At 38.6% G+C, this 20,269-nt stretch overlaps 1 protein-coding gene across 1 annotated transcript in view; it reads right to left on the bottom strand.

The window, feature by feature from the left end:
* The window catches only part of LOC144658702 (G kinase-anchoring protein 1-A-like), a 77,143-nt gene that overhangs the window by 34,866 nt on the left and 22,008 nt on the right, over nucleotides 1–20,269 (bottom strand). The window contains exons 3-5 of the mRNA XM_078519181.1: nucleotides 19,528–19,560; nucleotides 13,313–13,363; nucleotides 2,445–2,685 (exon numbers count right to left, since the gene is read on the bottom strand). Coding sequence (XP_078375307.1) covers nucleotides 2,445–2,685; nucleotides 13,313–13,363; nucleotides 19,528–19,560 — 325 coding nt within the window. The remainder of the gene's footprint in view (nucleotides 1–2,444; nucleotides 2,686–13,312; nucleotides 13,364–19,527; nucleotides 19,561–20,269) is intronic.

Raw genomic sequence — 20,269 nt, 5'->3', positions numbered from 1 at the left:
TATTCGTCTTTTCTTTGCTATTTAGGCTGGAACTGCGGTTGTCCATCGGGTCGCTCTGGAATATTATTTTGTTGGCGTATGTGATCGTCTTTTGAACAGTCAAGAGCATGTGAAATCCTGCATGTATTGGACGATTTCCACGCAGTCTCTTCCACAGTTACATTTTCTGCCTGAGCTTGCAATTGTTTTTGTTCCTTCAGCTTTTTAAAAGTTTAATGCAGAACACCGCTAATGTGACACTTTAAGAGAAGAAAGAATCGATTGTTTTGTGTTTTTCTTTTGTTGTTTTTTCAATTGCATACATGTAGTTGTGATTTAACAAATATGTTGATTTGCTGCACATGGATTGTTTTATAGTTAGAAAAAAATTGGGTCTCGGCTTTTAGCCGAATGTTTTGGGTTTATTTTTTGTCAGAGTCGAACTGGTTCTGAAAACCAAAGTTTAGGGTCTTGGCTTCAGGGTTAGAAACTAAAATTTCGGAGCACTCGCCATCTGGGCGAGTGACCTTCAAATTGCACTCGCCCAGATCAGTTTTCACTCGCCCAGTCTCCTCCATTAAAGAAAAGGAAAATTTAGCCCCCCTCCCCCCACAAAAAAGGATCAATTTAGGTTTATGGGAAACTGCTCACCTACCCCTCCCCAAACCTAACATTTTGCCCAAAGCGATAAGTAAGGGTTAATGTTAGGTTTGGGGAGGGGTAGGTGAGCAGTTTCCCAGAAACCTAAATTGATCCACAAAAAATCACGTTTGATACTCACCTTTCCTCCACGGTGGTCGATCGCGATACAGACTGCAATTTTTTTTTTTCAATGAAAAATCGCCAAAAAATAGACCTTACTCCACAATGAAAACACGAGCAGTTGAAACACAGTTTTTAATTTGATACGTCTTCCCAAATTCCTGTAGTTTGCAAGCAAAGTATCGAAATTGTACAGAAAAAGAGGCGAGAAAAATCGGAACTAGCCATCTTGCTGCGTTTTGCACGCGGCTCGGTGGACGAAATAGTGTATTTATGAACAGCGGTATTACTTATCAACCTAGTAAAATGGCCCAGCTCACAACGAGTCTCTCGTAGCTCAGTTAGTTAGAGCGCCCAACCGGTATCTGGGAGGCCATGGGTTCGATTCCCGTTGGGGACTCAGAATTTTTCTTTGTCCCATGCTCGTGTCATCTTCATTATTTATTACCGAGCTTAAAATTTACCATCTTTATTATTTACTACAAACTTGATGAATTCGACATTGCTGATCCTAGCAGTATGCAGGAAGCGTGTCACATATCAACCTAGTAAAATGGCCCAGCTCACAACCAGTCTCTTGTAGCTCAGTTGGTAAGAGCACCCAACCCGTATCTGGGAGGCCATGGGTTCGATCGGGGACTCAGAATTTTTCTTTGTCCCATGCTCGTGTCATGTTGAATACTTCATGTTCATTATTTATTACCGAGCTTAAAAAAAAAAAATTACTATCTTTATTACCGGTATTTACTACTTTGTACAAGTATGTCAATCATGTAACAGTCACCAAATGGAAGCCATTTTTGTCTGTTTACAAACGCAAACGAAGCTTTGTTGGAGATTTTAAAATGTTGGTAAACTATCGGCTTGTGGGCAGTGTAGATTGTTTTGAAGTGGAAAGTAAAAGTTACGCTTATTTTGAAAAATATATTCTGGACATGAAAATCGTACTCGCCAAACCGGGCGAGTGATCCGTGATTTGTACTCGCCCGACAATTTTCACACTCGCCTGGGCGAGTGGGCGAGCGCTAATTTCCAATGTAATGTAATGTTAATATGGTAGGTAACACCAGTATTGTATTAGGATATACCGGTAAGGTATTGTCAGTATTGTTAACAATGTTTTCTTGTACTGTTACTAACTGTAAGTAATGTAGTTAATGTTAGTATTGTAAGTAATGTTAGTTTTTTAAGTAATTTGTGGTATTGTAAGTATTGTAGGAAAATTTGTTGTTCTCAATAAAAAAAAAATAAAATAAAAAGGATTAGAACATGTTGAGGTTGGCATATGTTCACTGCCAGGCAAGGATATATAAATTTAAAGTGTTGTTTTGTATATTTTGTATTTGTCGTGTGACCTGGGATCCATAGGAGACCATCAAATCATGGTCTCTTTGTTTGGATCTGGGTATTGGGGGGATAAAGAGCCCATTGATGGTTTCCTGATCAGTGAACCATTGGTGATTCTAGGTGGGAACCAAATTTTTCCAATTCTAATGCTACACAATGATTGTTGCTGTGTAGAATAGGATACTTACCCGGTATATTCACACTGCATAAATCATTGACATTGCATATACCGGTAAGTACCACAAATCATGAATAAATTAAAAGTTATTTAAGTGCTTAATTGACATCGTTCAAGTGGCTCACAATCAGTTGAAAAATTTATACAACAACATATACAAGACATATACAAATCTGACCTTGTGAGTTGCCATTTTCATGGCTCCCTTTTTCAACAGCTGCTGCAGTAGAATCATTTGGCCACTCTAAAAAGTCATCAAGTCCTGTCACAGAATGGTGTTTTTCAGACATTGCTGAACATTGGGTTCCTCCTGTAGCTCCAATTATTCTAAACTCATCTAATGACATCACAACAGGTTTTTCTTTCTTTTTCTTTTCCTTGGTGATTTCCTCACTATTTTCTGGTGCAGATATTAATTCCTGCAAAATAGTTTTTTCAGTATTCCCACTAATGCTATCAGTTTATTGGTATATGTAATCACTGGCAGCCCAAGCTAATGATAGCGATTTGACCAATATCACGGAAGATATCTCGTTTCGAGTGAGATGCAGTCGATAATAGTTTCCAGCCTTGAGAGTATTTAACAAAGTACACGCAAAGCAATAACTCATCCAAATCACTTCAAATTGGCTCAAGGAGCTGGCAAACAAGAAAAAACACGACACAGCAACAGTGTAAGTCAATTTCATTCATAAAACGTTCGATTTTATATATCACAAAACAAAATTGTTTCATTCCCATACAAACCCTTATAAATTGAGTCTTAGATTACTGTGGCTCTTATCGTTAGCTTAGGCTGCCTGTGATGTGTAATCACACAATTTTGAGTGCAATTCGGAATAAACACGAAATTTCTTGAATCTTTCAAAATAATTATTACACTTAGCTTGTATAAACATTTATGCAACATGTAGGTTTTATAAGCAGTGCTCGAAATTAGCAGTTGTCCGGTCGTCCGAGACGACTAAAAGTGCGTTCGGGCAACCAGTTTTTTAGAAAATTTAAGGCCTGGTTGCCCGAGAAAAAACTGCCGGACAACCAAAGAACTTACATTTCCATGATCACCCAACAGAATAAACCAAAGAAAATGTAAATTTAAACACGAAAATAGCTCTCTTCTAATCGATGGAATCCATCACAATTCTTAGGAAAAGGAAAGCAAAGGTTAAAACAGTTAATTGGACGTTTGTCGAGTGCAATAAGCCAAGATAAGCTTGCCGTGTTGTCTTAAACACGTACAGACCTCATTGAAATATTTTGACGGTGTTGAAAGTGACTAATTAATTACACATGCACGTTTGCATGACTTCAAAATTCAAAATATCTTGGTGCTTTGGAATGCATGTCTTGCCTTAATCTTAAGTGAAATTTAATTCTGAGCAAAGTTTAATTTAAGTTTCTTTCATATTTCAAACTAAAGTTCAGAATTTTTGGCTTTTTTTAAGCGAACAGATTTGTGACCCACGTGTAATTGAGACGCATCTTGTCTGGCTGTTGTCTAGGAATAATTCATTTTTTAGCTGTTTTGAGTTTGGTGTGTTTTTTCGTGTGTAGGGATTTATAAAATGCTATATCGCTTCTGAAAGTACAAAGAAGTATTTTCATTAACGTTAAAAGTAAGTGAAAGTGTTGTGTTAATTTATCATAAAGGAATTCTGCAGTTTTGTTTATAGGATGAGCTGTTTCACACCGTGTGAATTGTAAAATACATGTTATCGTCTCATGGCCTGAGAACAAAAATTTTAACAAAAAAATACAACACTTAATATGGACAACCAAGCCCTTAGCAGGGCAACCAACCTCAGTGTTTAGGTAGTCCGGCATTTGCCATAAGGACAACCTGGATTTTTTTTCTAATTTCGAGCACTGTATAAGTGCTAACTTATTCCAAATTGCAAAAGAAAAGTAATGTGATTACTTATTAACAATCTAAAAATAGGTAATCAAGCACCCAATTTTGCTTTTAAATCAGTAAAAGGGATATTCTTTTCACATACAAGCCCCAGGCACCAAAGGAGCACAAGCTCATTCTGAACAGCGGCTGGTAATCAAGCCTTTGTAGAGTAATATCCTATTGTAAGTTATGTATGTACATGTAGGTTCATTGTAAGTACAGTGGACCCCAAATCTCCAAAACAAAACCCAAACAAAAAGCAAAAGATACGGTAAAATGTATTGGACAGACCCCCATATAACAATCTTCGATATAACGATATTCCCAATATAATGATGAGAATTTAGCAGACCGAACGTAAAATATTTCCCGATATAACAATATTATCAGTACATGGTCACAATGTAAGCAAAACATAACATTACAGTAGTTGCCTATCGAGTAATCTCTAACTTTTCTTTTGAAAGCGTTGTGTGATGGTATATGAAAATGTTACTGTGTTGTAAGCCTCTTTATCAACTTTATCCTTCTTTTCATTCAATAGTTCTTTTAGTTTCAGTGTTTTCGACTCCTCGTTGTGATGAAACGTCATATACCTTGCAGGGATTTCAAGACCGATGCCTTTGTTCCTACTGTACATTTTCCTGTAACTGAACTCAATAAGTAAAGATGATAACAGTCGCAAGTACAAATGCGTAAGTTTAGTTTTGTTGCACTTGTACATATTCACACCACAGAATTTTCTGTAACATAAAGAAGGCAAGGCCGAGAAGCTTAATCATTGTAAAACCAAGTTTTGGTTTATTACAAGAAAATTTGATTTAATACAATATTTCGGCTCTATTACAGAGTCATAGACATGCGATGTTAAATTTTACAAGAGGAAACTTAAATATCTAAGGCGTGTAGATGTTATGTAATACAGTATAGAAATATTGGTAATCAGAGAAATAGTTCTAACTCTCTGGAGGCTTTGAGTCCTTCATTAATGCTAGGCTTAAGGTTCTTGATATGAAAGGCTTCCAGGAACGCTAATTGTGACCAATTGTAATTATAGTTAATTACCTCGTAGTTGTTGTAAACTGCGTTACGAATATGATCTTTAAAACTAACGCAGGGCGTTAGATGGTCATTAAAACAATTAGGTAATCCATGAAAGCTGACTAGTTTATTAAAGGCGTTGCAATTAGCCAGATGGTGAAACATGGGTTGTTCAGGCCTTGTGGCGTGCTCATTTAACCTAAAGGCCAGAGTGATCTGTTTTGCCTATATATTGTTGAGAACAACCAGGACAAGAAAGTTTATAAATAACGCTAGATTTCTGCAATGTAGGAACTAGGTCTTTGTTGGAACAGAAATGTGAAATTTTGGTGGTATCATAACAATTATAAACTTAACCTTTTTACCAAGTAATCTATTAAGTTTCTCGACACATTTGTTAACTAATCCTTCACCCTTTTTACCACCGTAAGGTAATTTAAGCCAGATTGTTTTGGCACCATTGTCTTCCACAAGTTTGTCGGTTCGTTTGACATTGTTGGTGTTTTTCTTAAGACGGTTGAGAATGGAACAACGAACTCTCTTAGGAAAATTATTCCATGACAAAAACTTATTAATACGTTTAACTTGGCCAAGTTAAACGTATTTAAACGTTTAAACGTTTTAAAGGGGCATTGTCATGATATTTTAAGTCATTTTTCTGATTACTTCCAAATTCAAGGAAACCTCAAAATAATAGTTGTGTAATGTAGGAAAACAACAAAGGAGTAATCAAAACACGAAAATAACCAAGGATGGTTTTGACTGACAAAGAATAAGACGGATTACGACTGACAAACTTTAAAAAATTTGCCAGTTTTTCAAGATGTGTTGTCCGTGACTGAGCTTCTTTAAGGACACTGCTGCATGCTTGAAATGTTACATTTGTGAATCATTTCATACTTGTTACAAATTTAATTAAATAATATGCAGTACGAAAAGTATATGTTAATTAGGTTTACCCCAATAACGATATTTTCAGTTATTTTACGGCCATGTCGTTATATCAGGAGATTTGATATAACAATTCCTTCACATAACAATATAATTTTACTGCTCCCTTGGCATATCATTATATCAGGGTTCCACTGTAGTGTACTGTATAAAAAAAATTCTCTTGACTTGATAGCAACCCTGAAATGTTTGTAATGTACGTTTTGCACTGTAATTCTGTATGTAGTTCTTTGTAAGTAGTATATTGCAGAAAAAAAGTTAATGTCTGAATGTGAAACAATGTTGCAAGTCCAGGGGGAGAAAAAAGAGGTGGCTACTAGGATAGAAAGATTACTATTCTTCCTAGATCGCAGGGTCCGGTCTATGTGATGACTGTGACGTTCCCTAGTAAGAACGTAGTAGTAGGTTTTTTGTAAGCCTTTATTTGAATAGCAGTAACTCTAAAAGCTGTACATGTACATTTAAAAGGTGAGACAGAAAGGGCAAAAAGAACGAGATTATGGAACATAAGAGGAAGAGATCACTCCAATTAATTCAATCTGAAGTTTCTAATAATATCCACCAAGCAAAGGCCACTCGGTTACCATGGAAAAGACTATTAAGATCCTGTTGGTTGCATGACCACAGATGATTTGAGAGTGGTGTAAAAGAGGACATTTATATCGAAGCCCACAAACCCTCCCTCAGGGCAGAGAGAGGTAGATGAAACAACTTGCTGGAGAGCCGATGTCACAGTGATTTTGGTATTCCCGAGTTTTTGGTACTCCTGAACCAATCCTTATCGAATTTGGTATCCCCAGAAGGAAGGCCCTGTCTCCTGCATCTTCAGTGTAACAATCAGCAGGGGACGTAATAACAACACACACTCATCGTAAAGAGTAGGGCATGAAGTTCCCGGTGTTGTGGTCTGTTTCTTTTCTTTGGGTTGGGTGGTGTGATGAGATCATATACATGGACGGATAGCGGCTGCCAAAGGCGCCTGATATGCCGATGTCTGGCCTCATCCAATAAAATTCTAACTGTGAAGCGCATTGAGCTTTGTAAATGCACTATAAAAGGAGAAGCCACGAGCCAAGCGGCCCACACTGCCGGAGCTTATCCCGGTTTCAGTAGCATTAAGCGGTTAGGAATATTTCTACTCCCCCCTGAATGGGATGCTAGTCCATTGCAGGGTTCCCCCCAAGCATTATGTCGCCGGTACCCATTTATACACCTGGGTGGAGAGAGGCACTATGAGAGTAAAGTGTCTTGCCCAAGAACACAACACAAGTGACCCCGGCCAGGGCTCGAGCTCGGACTGCTTGATCCAGAGTCCGGCACACTAACCATTAGGCCACTGCGCCTCCCATTAATGCACTATATAAGCACCTATATCATTCATTCATTCATTCATTCATACTAAAACACTGACAGCAAAGAATACAACAGACTGGGGCAAGTGAAGACATTCACAATTCTGTTTAAAAACCATTTATCTTTATTATGACAAATGTTACCACCGGATTCAAGTCCACGCATTTAACCTGAATCACGCCCCAATATTTAAGTTCCTGGTACTAACATGCACATGTTGCTAATCACTAACCCTCACAAGGCAGGTTTAGGTTGACATTGTAAACAAAAGTGGCACATGCTAAGAGCTCGCTTAGTTCGGTGAATGAAAATTTTGACGTGCAAACAGGATTAACCAATTGACAAAAGGCTGTCACGCAATATGCAGGTCGACAAACTGTAAAATTTACTGACCTGACTTTTTGTGTCACTACTGGCACCTACATTACCTTGTAATTGACCTGTTAATGGCTTTTTTTTTACCTTCAACAGAAGTTAACCATGTACATGTGTAGTGTATTAGTTACCTTAGCAACATAGTTATGATCTACTGATATTGTGGTCAAAACATTGTAATAGTACTGCATGATGTGAAAGTACTTGTCCTATGTGAAAGTGGAATTGTACGAGATATATAGAATGATTATAATAAATAAAGATCAGATTGGAAATGTGACATGAAAGGAGTACTTCTCTGTCTCCCTAATTAATGTCGACAAAAAAACACACTGGCGACAAGGATGAAGTAATCCAACGTGCAGAAAGCGCACAAGTAACTAAAGAACAGAACAAAATACAAAACAGTCAGCTGACGGCCAGAATTCAGCTGCAACCGAACAAAATGAGCCAGAACCGGCTGAAACACACGAAGCACCAGACCAAGCAGTAATGGAGCGTTCTCTACCACCGCCCACACCCCCATAAATGTCCTTTGGCCGTAAACAGCAACATTGTAATATAAATTGCCAATAATACTCCGCCATTATAGGCAAACAGCAAAAGATCGTGCTCGTCACGCTTTCCAGTTCTCCTAGAGGGTATCTGAAGTAATTATTGATCATAGGGTCCCTATTGAAGACAGTTTCGAAAGGAAATCTGGGATTGTTTATCATGTCGAGAAAACTCGACATCCACACTCAGAGTCACGAAATGAAATGTCGACGTTTTCTCGACAACCGCAGCGAAAGAGTTAATGGATATTTCGCGCCAAAGCGAAACGTCGTACCAGAACGCTACAAATTCTGGTCTCGCGTGCAGAGGGCAGACGAGCCCATTGATACGTACTTGACGAGTCTCCGAGAGCTTGCGAAATCCTGCGAATTCAGGACGTTGGAGGAAGAGATGATCCGCGAACAAATTGTGGAAAAGTGCGCCTCCAAATCCCTAGGACAAAAGTTGTTGCAGCAAGAGACTCTCGACCTGGCCAGAACCATAAAGCTTGCTAGAAGTGAGGAAAACGCAGCTCAAGACTCACTCCTAATATCACGCGGAACAAAGGAGAACCCTATCCAGATCGACCGCCTCCAAGACAAGCCGAGAGCAGATAAAGAACAAGCAAAAACCGTGTATGCCTGCTACAGGTGCGGCAGGAAAGATGGCCACAGCGCGAACGAATGTGGAGCAATCAACTACAGATGCAATGCCTGCAAGAAGATGGGACATCTGCAGAAAGTTTGTATTTCCACTGGTGCTAAACCAAAAGATTCCAAGCCCAACCAGAACCGACAGCGACAGAGGTTTCCAAAGAAGCGCCCTCACAAAGTTCGCAGTTTAAAAACTTGGCTTGATGAAAGCTCTGGTGATGATCAGAACGAGCCAGTGCTGTCATTCAACAATGCCGACAGCTCAATTACAGTCAAGGTAAATGGCCAGAGAACCAAAATGATCGTTGACACAGGCTGTAAGTACAATATCATTTCCTCAACATTGTACAGAACTCAATTTAAGAACTTTGAACTGTGTCCAACAGAAAAACGCTTTACAGCGTATGGACAACAAGAAGCATTACAATGTAAAGGATATTTTAACATTTGCTAGTATTAGAACGAATAACAATGTCATTAATGCGAAAGTCTACATTATAGCGGGTAACGCTGAATCTCTTTTAGGATGAGATTCTAGTTTTAAGTTAAAGGTACTTACGCAAGAGAATTCAGTCGACCAAAATAGCAACAGTGAGCTGGACTCACTCCTTAAGGAATACCCCGATATTTTTGAGGGATTAGGAAGGGTAAATAACTTTGAACACAAAATTGCTATTCACCCAGAGGTGAAACCTGTCAGTCAGCACCTTAGAAGAATACCTGTCTCTCAAATTGAAGCAGTAAATAATGAACTTGACAGAATGTTAGAACAAGATGTGATCGAAGAGGTCAATGAGCCAAGTCCCTGGGTATCTAACCTAGTCATAGTTCCCAACAAGTCAGGGGATTTAAGGGTATGTTGCGATTTATGTGAAGTTAATAAGGCCGTTATTAGAGAGCGCTATGTTTTACCTAAAGTTGACGATACATTGCATGCTATGAGGGCTCTAAGTATTTTGCGAAGATCGATGCAAAGAGTGGTTTCTTTCAGCTCCCGTTAGCTGAAGAGTCACGGTATATTACTACGTTTATCATGCCTCAAGGTTGTTACCGTTTTATGCGCACTCCCTTCAGACTGATGCGAGCGAAGCTTTTCAGAAAATGATGGACAAGATCTTGTTTGGCGTCGAAGGTGTGCAAATTTCGATTGACGACGTCGTTATTCACGCTCTGACCATGGCAAAACTTGCCGAACGCCTCCGGCAAGTTTTTGAACGATGTCGCCAATTCAACCTCAAACTCAACAAAGGTAAGTGTGAGTTCGGCGTTTGACAAATTTCGATTTTAGGCCACGTGGTGTCCGCAAATGAAATCGAGCCCGACCCGACAAAAACGGAAGCGATCAAAGCAACACCTCCACCGGAAAACGTGTCCAACCTTCGATCTTTTCTCAGCACATGTGGTTACGTTGCTAAGTTTATTCCAAATTATGCAAATATTGTTGAACCTCTCAGAAAGCTAACGCGAAAGGAACAGAAATGGTTCTGGGGAGAGGAGCGGACTAAGGCATTCGCCAAGGGGGGGGGGGGGGTACTCCCTATAATGGCCTATACGGGGAGGCTCCGCCCGAAAGGGGTACCTTTTTCAGGCTTCAGGTATATAAAAGGGTAGGGATTTCACGAGTTTAAGTATATGAAAGGGTATGGAAATCTGTCATTTGGCTATTTAAAAGGGCCTTTAATTAAAATATTTCGAACAGACGCAATTTATGGCTGTATTATTTTAATTTATTAAGCGCTACATAAAAATGACAAGAAAACGTCCTATTTTAAGTCCACACCATGTCTCTCGGGTATATGAGAGGGGTACCTTTTTTCAGTTATACGAAAGGTATACGAAAGGGGTACAATTTCTGTCAAAAATGGTATATAAAAGGATAAGGGGTTAGAACTTGGGGTGGAGCCTCCCAGTATAAAACTTTTTTGAGTACCCCCCCCCCCCGGGGGGGGGAGCATTCGAAGCCTTAAAGGAATCACTGTCTTGTGAACCAGTCTTGGCGTGTTTCCATTTAGATGCTTCCACTTTTGTGGTCACTGTTGCCAGTCCAGTTGGCTTAGGTGCCATTTTACTACAAGACCAGGGCACTGGTCAGCGCAAACCTATAGCATATATAAGTCAATCGCTTTCGCCAACGGAACGAAGGTACTCTCAAATTGAGCGCAAAGCGCTAGGTTGCGTTTGGGCCGTGGAACGCTTGCACAATTATTTGTTTGGTGTAAAGTTTACTTTACTGACCGATAACAAGCCGCTTTCAAGCATGTTCGATCCGCATTCGAGCACGGTTTTACCGCCCAGGATTCAACGCTTGGCATGGCGATTGCACCACTATGATTTTTGAATTGCGCATATTTTGGGAAGTGCTAACACAGCAGACTCGATATCGCGTTTACCTTCCAAGCGCGATGATCGCTCGGACAGTGGTTTTGTTTGCGAAGATTATGTGCATTTTGTTTACACTTCAAATTTGTCAGATTTGCAAGCTGTCACTCTTTCAGAAATGAAATCGGAAACAAGCAGGGATGGCACGCTGAGCAAATTACTAGCTGCAATTCAAAGCGGAAAATGGTCAAGAGACCAGTCTCTCAAAGCGTACAATGGAATTAGAGAAGAATTGTCTGTTTATGAAGGAGTTATTCTCCGAAGGAATTGCATTATCGTTCCTCAGTCGTTGCGAAAGCAAATTCTAAAGTTAGCACATGAGACGCATCAGGGCATCGTTTCTTTTGGCCCGGCATGGATCAAGCAGTTGAAGCTAAGATTAAGGGTTGCAGTGCTTGTGTTTTGAACCAGCCGCTGAATAAGTACACGCCACTCCAACCGACACCTTTACCTCGTGGTCCTTGGGTCAAAGGAGCAGTGGATCTCGTTGGACCTATTGATGGTAAGTACATCCTCACATTCGTGGACTACTATTCTTCGTACCCGAAAGCGTGCGTCCTCAAAGAAATAACTTCTCGCGAGGTTATCAAATGCTTACCGATATTTTCTCCAGATTTGGATTGCCAGAAGAAATTGTGTCTGACAACGACAAGCAGTTCACGAGCGCAGAGTTCGAAGCGTTTCTAAAATCGTGTGGAATCAAGCATATTCGCATGTCACCATATTATGCGCGTAGCAACGGAAAGCTGGAAAGATTCCACCGTTATCTCAAGAAGAATTTCCGAGCGGCAATTGCAGAAGGTAAGTCCTGGCAAGAAGAATAGGCGATTTGCATGATGGCGTCACTTGACTACAACTACCAGAATCCTCCGCTTTGTCTTTTTGTCATTCTAATTAGAGCAATTGTTTTTCAAACCCCACTGGGAATTCAAAATTTGAATAACAAAGGAAAGGCGAAATGAATTCTGGTATTTGTAGTCAAATGACGACATCGTGCAAATGTGCTATTGCCTAAAATTCTTATGCTCTATCGAGCAAGTCCGCATCCGGTGAGTGGGAAATCGCCCGCCATGCTGTTGTTCAATCACGAACTTCGCATGAAAGTGCCTCACATTGAATTTAATGTGAACACTACAGCACTTGATCAGGAACATCGCGCAAAATGCGACTCTTATCAAGCTCGTTTGAAAAATATTATCACGACGCTAAGCAGCACGCAGTTCCGCATGCTTTTAACATCGGTGACATTGTATACTGTGCAAACATGAAGCCAAAGTGCAAAAGTGAAACTGATAGTAACGATGTAGAAGGAAACAAAGGGATAGAAAATCCTGAAGCTTGTACAAACAGTGAACCTTCCGTTCCTGTTGAGGAGCAAGCCACTCAGGATAGTCAAAATGAGGGGACCGTTTCAACTAGGTCAGGACGTGTAGTTAAGTCCACTAAGGACGACAATTTTGTTTATTATTGAGCTTATTTGATCAAGTCTATGATTTCAATAAGTATTTCTTTACTGAGTATTTGATTATTGTTTTTTAATGTTCCTGGGGAAGGATGTAGTGTATTAGTTACCTTAGCAACATAGTTATGATCTACTGATATTGTGAAACATTGTCATAGTACTGCACGATGTGAAAGTAGAATTGTACAAGATATATAGAATGATTATAATGAATAAAGATCAGATTGGAAATGTGACATGAAAGGAGTACTTCTCTGTCTCCCTAATTAATGTCGACAACACAACAACATGTATTCCCACATTATTCTGTACTTGGAAGGAGGCTACAGAACTGCTGACGTACACTAAATTCTGAAAACAGAAATTTAATCTTTAGCCCCGATCAAAGTGACTGCTATACATACCTGTGTTTGCCTTGTTTGCTTTGCATCTTGTTTACTTGCCTCAAGTGCTACCTAACAAAACAACAAATCATTTTATAAAATTTATTAGTACAGTAACTTTTCATTGATATTACTGAAAATACTGGAACCAGTAGTGCGATCGGTAGAAGACATTTAAAGAAGATTTTTTAAGCCGATCTGTTTTTCTTTTCTAAATTTTCGGTGACATCTGTTCACCTTCATCAGAGTTAGTGAAAGTTTGTTGGAGCTCGCGCTACCAATCCGTGCGTTAGTGTGACATTTTAATTTTGAATTAACGGCACATAAGCGCGAGGAAAAGCTTTGCGTTCGTTGCTAGCATCGCTGTCCAAAGTGGAGTGCCACGACTCCAAGAAAAGCCTCTTGCTGTAATTGACTACACCACGCTCGAGGATCTGGGCGTCCTTAGGATGGATGTTATGTTCCGTTGACTCAGCATGCTGTTTAATTGCTGATTCGCTATTGCTCGCGCGGCCTGGATCATGTTCGGCTCCGCGCGAGGACCACGAGCGCTTGCTTTCCCCGATGTACGTAAAAGAGCAGTCGTGGCACTTCACTTTGTAAACAATTCCTGCCATTCGGTTAATCGCTGATCTATCCTTCAGCTTTCTGAATACGTGGCCTAATGTTCTTACAGGCTTGAAGCCGTCCGAACGCGGAATTTCTTGAGTACACGGCCCACTCGATCCGATGCACCCCTTACGTACGGCAGGACTGCAAGTCCTAATGGTCTTTCTTGCATTGGCCTCTCCTTTGTTCTGTCCCTGACGCATTTCTTAAACAGGACGTCAGGGTACCCATTTGGAAAGAAACTCACACGAACAAATATCTCGATTTCGCCTCTCACAACCCAATGCAGCACAAAGAGGCCGTGGTCAAAACACTCCTGCACAGGGCCAACTTGCTACCGTTGCGCCCTGAACTGAGAACCAATGAACAAGATCGAGTCCTGCATGATGTGAGAGTAAATGGGTACCCTGACGTCCTGTTTAAGAAATGCGTCAGGGACAGAACAAAGGAGAGGCCAACGCAAGAAAGACCATTAGGACTTGCAGTCCTGCCGTACGTAAGGGGTGCATCGGATCGAGTGGGCCGTGTACTCAAGAAATTCCGCGTTCGGACGGCATTCAAGCCTGTAAGAACATTAATTAGGCCACGTATTCAGAAAGCCGAAGGATAGACCAGCGATTAACCGAATGGCAGGAATTGTTTACAAAGTGAAGTGCCACGACTGCTCTTTTACGTACATCGGGGAAAGCAAGCGCTTGTGGTCCTTGCGCGGAGCCGAACATGATCCAGGCCGCGCGAGCAATAGCGAATCAGCAATTAAATAGCATGCTGAGTCAACGGAACATAACATCCATCCTAAGGACGCCCAGATCCTCGAGCGTGGTGTAGTCAATTACAGCAAGAGGCTTTTCTTGGAGTCGTGGCACTCCACTTTGGACAGCGATGCTATCAACGAACGCAAAGCTTTTCCTCGCGCTTATGTGCCGTTAATTCAAAATTAAAATAACGCACGGATTGGTAGCGCTAGCTCCAACAAACTTTCACTAACTCTGATGAAGGTGAACAGATGTCACCGAAAATTTAGAAAAGAAAAACAGATCGGCTTAAAAAATCTTCTTTAAATAACTTTTCATTGCTACATTCTAAATGGGGGTATCAGTGTGATAAACCCATTGCGAGGCGAATTTTGCTTAAATGTGCAAATTAATTCACAGTAATTCAATACAGATAAAAAGTTTTGCCTGCAAAATTGTCAACAGACCGCTGATCAGATATGGCAGTTCCCCACAAACTCTTTTTAGCATACAGTAAAAACCCGCGTATAAGAACCTAGGTTTTTTTAAGTTAGCCTAAACAGGTTCTTATATAAATGGTATTTAGTGTAAAATTAGGCTAACTAGGTTCTTAATTAGGTTCTTAACTTTTGTTCAAGAAATAAAGTAGAATTTTTGGTCTTTTGGAATTTCTGGTCTTTAATGTCCAATAACAGTATTCTTGGAGGCTTCGGTAAGCAAAATACTATACTATTTTAATCTGATTCTGTTAAAATCAAACCTATACTGTAACCTTCACTATAATTCCCAGTAAATCTTGTATACAAAAGTTAATAATTATATTCAAGGAGGACAAGTTTTATGTAACTATGCTGTAGCTATAATGTGTACAGACTGTGTTATAAATATATTTTTGAGAAGATTTTTTAATTCTATATTTTTGACAAGATTATTTTTTTCTTTTTTGAAAATAAGAACCTGTTTTAGAATTTTAGCCTAAAATGGTTCTTATGTGAAGGGTGCTTAAAAATGAAATTTTAGCCTAACAGGTTCTTAAATGTCAGGTTCTTATACGCGGGTTTTTACTGTATTCTGTATTCCATTATTTATTTTTCATGTTGTTTTCACCAATTCTACTTTTAAAACTGTATCTTAAGAAAGAGCCCCCCAAATAGTAAAATAGGGCCCCAATGGGTCCATGTGTTTTGCTGCTAGAGCAAAGTCTTAGGGAACATGTTGATGAAAGACAAGTGAGTCAAGATTGAAATCCAACGTCTTTTATTGTCTGTCACTTGTGTGCAGGTTAATAATTGCACTATATTGTAGTCACTTTGTGTTAATTCAATCCTGATAATTTTACTGATCAATGTTATGTTGAAATCAAAGACAGCAAACATAATTTAATTACTAGTAAGTTAACGTAATGTCTGACATGATTGTCTCTTTGATAAAAAACAGTAACTCTTAACATTATAAAAAAATCTCAATGAACTCAATGTGATTCTTTTAGTGGCGTTATCTCACTGGTTACCGTTAGTTGTATTTGGAATCATTGTCACAATGGTAGCGTTTTAACAACAACGAAAAAGACAGAATCTATTGACCTTATAAGAACTCAATGTGATATATTTATTAGTGACAAGACAGTGGTTCTTTAACCACTTTCACCCAAATTAAACACTGGAACAACTAACTCTTAACAAACTTGTTGTGTCACCCTGAGTTAAATATGCAAAATTCAGAAATTATAAATAATCGCACGCGCACCGGCGTACAACAACAGAAAGACGGCGTTGAACGTAACGCAAAGTTCATTTTGAAAGCGAAAGTTTACAAATAATTATTATCATTCGTCAGTCATCCCTTCACGCATGAACACTCGTCGAATTTCAGTGTCTTCACAACAAGATCGGAAGATCGATAAGGACCAATTTTTGATTCTGCGAAAGTTCGTTTTCTTAAAGTTTTAGAAATTTGTGAAGTTGGAGGATTCACTGAGGACTGCGTAGCCGAAGATGCAGTGGCTCGCTGGACATCAAATTCTATTTTTCACGGCGTTTAATTAATCTTCACAAAATAAACATGTGGCGCCAGCGCGTCTGGCAGTCAAAAATTCATTTTTCAAAAAACTTTCCCTTTCCAGCTATTTTAGCGGGGCTTATACTATAGTAACTACCTGTCAGTCGTAGAAAAGCTGAAATTTAAGGATGAACTGTTTATTAAATGAAGACCGTATTATTTTTTAATAACTAGTAAACAAACTGGTCGCCACGCATTTAAACACGAACTGACGAATGTTGCATCTGATGCAGTGAATCTGGTGAATGAGAACTTCCTTTAATACTTCTTTGTTTTCGACGGTGTGCACCACTGAATAAGTTTCTTTCCCATTGTGATGTTACTAGTATTAATTTGTTTCTAGCTGTCTTTTATATAGCTCGAATACAGCTACAATTAGCGGTGCAGCCTACCAGCTGTCTTTGCGTGACAAGTTACACGTTCATACATTTTATTTTAAAATATGAAGTTCAGAGTTAATACAGTACTAGTATGCTGTAGACAGTGTAGACAAGGTGAGGGTAAGTTTATTTTCAAAGCGAAAGTTTACAAACTGTGCACTAACCGGTCCTTTGGAGAAAATATTTATGACCTTCGGCGAGGTTCCAAGTCTTCGCTCTTTTTGTAAATGATGAAAACTGCAGAATAATTTTCTCATAAAACTGGAGTGGTCGCGCCACAGTTTGTTTTCTTTCCCAATGCGATATACTTTTAAATCGGTTTTCTGTTTTCCAACGTGTCCAACGTGGTTTGCGTTCGAATACTTTGGCCCGTAACTTCGAATGCGATCAGCGCTACGGTTCATTGGTTTCGATTTTGTTTGTTCATGGATTTGATTGACATCGGTAGTTCAGATTTCTCCTCTGTTACGGCACTTACACCTTACGGCACAAACTTCAGCTCTCAATGTGTTTTGCTTGCAGCCATTGCGGCTGCAGCAAAACACAAAAATTAATAAGAGTAATACTCTATCAAACCAGTACAAAGTGTACTGGACAATAAAATACAAAATCATACCAAAACAATAAATATTCATATGTGAAAAAAGAAGAATTTTTAAACCAGAAATGTTCTCCACATATTAAAGCTTTTAGTAGCTGATCATTTATCCAGTCACTCACCAACATCAGTCAACTGATTTTTGATTTTACCATGGCCATTACATTTTTAGCCTACAGTTTTAGCCAAATGTCAACTTTTTTGACCTAAATTTAATTTTTGCTTTTAATTCTGAAGGAAAAGTGTAGAATGAGTACATGGGCAATTCCACATGAGAGGTGTAAAAATCAAGATTTTTCAAAAAACATTTCAGATGGAATAATTACCTGTGCTGCATTGTATATATGTTATAGTATACAGAAAAACAACTTTTACTTTGTCTGTGACAACAGTGTTTTTAGGGGGGGGGGGGGGGTCCCCAAAGTACAGGTTTACCTTCTTAATAATTTACAATGTCTGTGATGCACATTTTTAACTAACAAAAATCATACTTTTAAAATGCTAATGAATACAAACAATTATATGAGGAAAATTCTCTCATTAGTGTTGACAAATAACTGATAAAGACTTCATCCAAAATATTTTTAAAAAATAGTAACATCGAAGTAAAGTTCTGTCATGGACGTTACGTAATGTCCATGTAATTTTGTGCATTTTTTTTCTCTCCTTAAGTTATTATTTGAAGGATTCTTAAAATACTTCTGCTGCTTTGTTACTTATCAAAAAGAAACATTTTGATGAAAACAAAACTCTTATAAACTGTAACATTTTTTAACTGACTGCAACAAAAGTTGGTCATGGACACTATTTCATGGATGTTACACTTTTTGTAAAAATGTTGAAAAAAAGTCACAACTTTAACAAAGTCTGTAGAAAAGGTCAAAAATAGTTAGACAGTATAGCAGTGGGCAGTTCTTCCAAAAGACAGGCTTGGGTTGGTAAAGAGCAAGCTCATGGTAAACGATTTGCTTAAAATGTAGGCTAATATGTCATGTAAGGACCATGAAATATCCTCAAAATTTTAAATGAGCATTCCACAGGTTTACATTAACTAGCAAGATAATTTCCTTTCCAACTGCCAAGAAATATTGTTTACTTCAAATGCTAGAGTCCAACAATTGAAAAAAAGTTAATTTATTTGGTAAACTTGAAGAAGAATTCACACAGTGTAACGTCCATGACAACTTTTGTAACGTCCATGACGTTACATTTTTAGTCTCCAAGAAGAACTGTCAAAGGCAATGGAGGTGAAAACAAAATTTTCAGTTCACAAAATCACTAAATCATATTGACATGGAGATGATATTTTGAAAATGCTCGGAAGTTCACAGGAATTTTAAACTAATCCTAATGCACTAAATTATGTGGTTGATTTTTATGTAACGTCCATGAGAGTAGTTTTTCTCAATATTTCTCTGGCACAAATAAGTTAACTGTCAAAAGGAAATAATCAAATTAACACACTAAGGTGCACAGACTTGTACATCAATGAAAAGTTGTAAAACTGTTTTTGGTCCTTAGACAATGCAAGTTTAAAGTTCTAAAAATTGGTCTGAATTGTAACGTCCATGACATGGAATTGCCCACATTTATACATTACTGTAGCGTTTTTGGCATCATATTATCTTTATTTTATCATTTTTTAACTTCCTGCATAGACTGTTCTGGACATTTGGTTAATTACTCGGGGGAGCAGTACAGATAATGAGATAATCAGGAAGAATGGCAACTGGATGTAATGGCAAGGGGCTTGCACAAAATAACACCTATGAACATTCTCAACAAAAGCTTGTTCTGGTACACCAGACTTTGGTATACTCGTTACAAAATGTAACTATTTGAATTATGGCATTTTACCTTGAGATCCATTTGGAACTGACTAAGAACATACTAAAAGGCAAAGAAAACATTGTCAGCTATTTTGGTTAACAATAATATCAATTCTTAACCACTTGCATTATGAAGTCCAAAGAAGTGTGGCATTCATGGTCAGAGTAGAGAACAACAGTTGTTGGTGTCTCCTTTTGGGCCATGTTCACTCGAATCTCAACATGACAGATCATGCAGCCATACACCAACAATGTTCAGTCATTCTCAAGAGTTCTTGACATACAAAGACAATCACATTTAACATTAAGAATATTAACTGCTGGGTTAAAAAAGTGCACGTAATTAAAAAATATATCTATACTGTAATTCAATGCAATCTGCACTGGTTTGCAAGTACATCCTCAAAGCATTTTAGTGCAGAATGCACTTTTGTGATGTTTTGGTGGGAAATCATCTGCTTAACCCCTAAACCTCTAAAGCACTATAGTGTAAACTTTTAATCAGCAATTAATTAATATAAATTAATTTTATTAATATTTCTGTGAGGGGAGTAGGGGGTGGGGAGCATCTGATCATGTGCCCTTAGTAAAAAGGCCCAAAGTTACGTTACTTTTCATATGAAAAGCGCAATGATATATATTTTATTTTGTTTCAGAAAGCACTTTGCTCTCCTTGTGGTACTTTTCTTTTTGGAACAAAATACTTTGCGCTACAGTAAATGCATGCAGAGTATTACTCTCACAAACATCGCGTGCTTCTTCCTGCAGAA

This window comes from Oculina patagonica, chromosome 1, assembly GCF_052425735.1.
Source record: "Oculina patagonica isolate OP01 chromosome 1, crgOcupat, whole genome shotgun sequence".
Lineage (NCBI taxonomy): Eukaryota > Metazoa > Cnidaria > Anthozoa > Scleractinia > Oculinidae > Oculina > Oculina patagonica.
The sequence above is the reverse complement of the archived record's forward strand: the minus strand, read 5'-3'. Positions and strand labels throughout refer to the sequence as shown.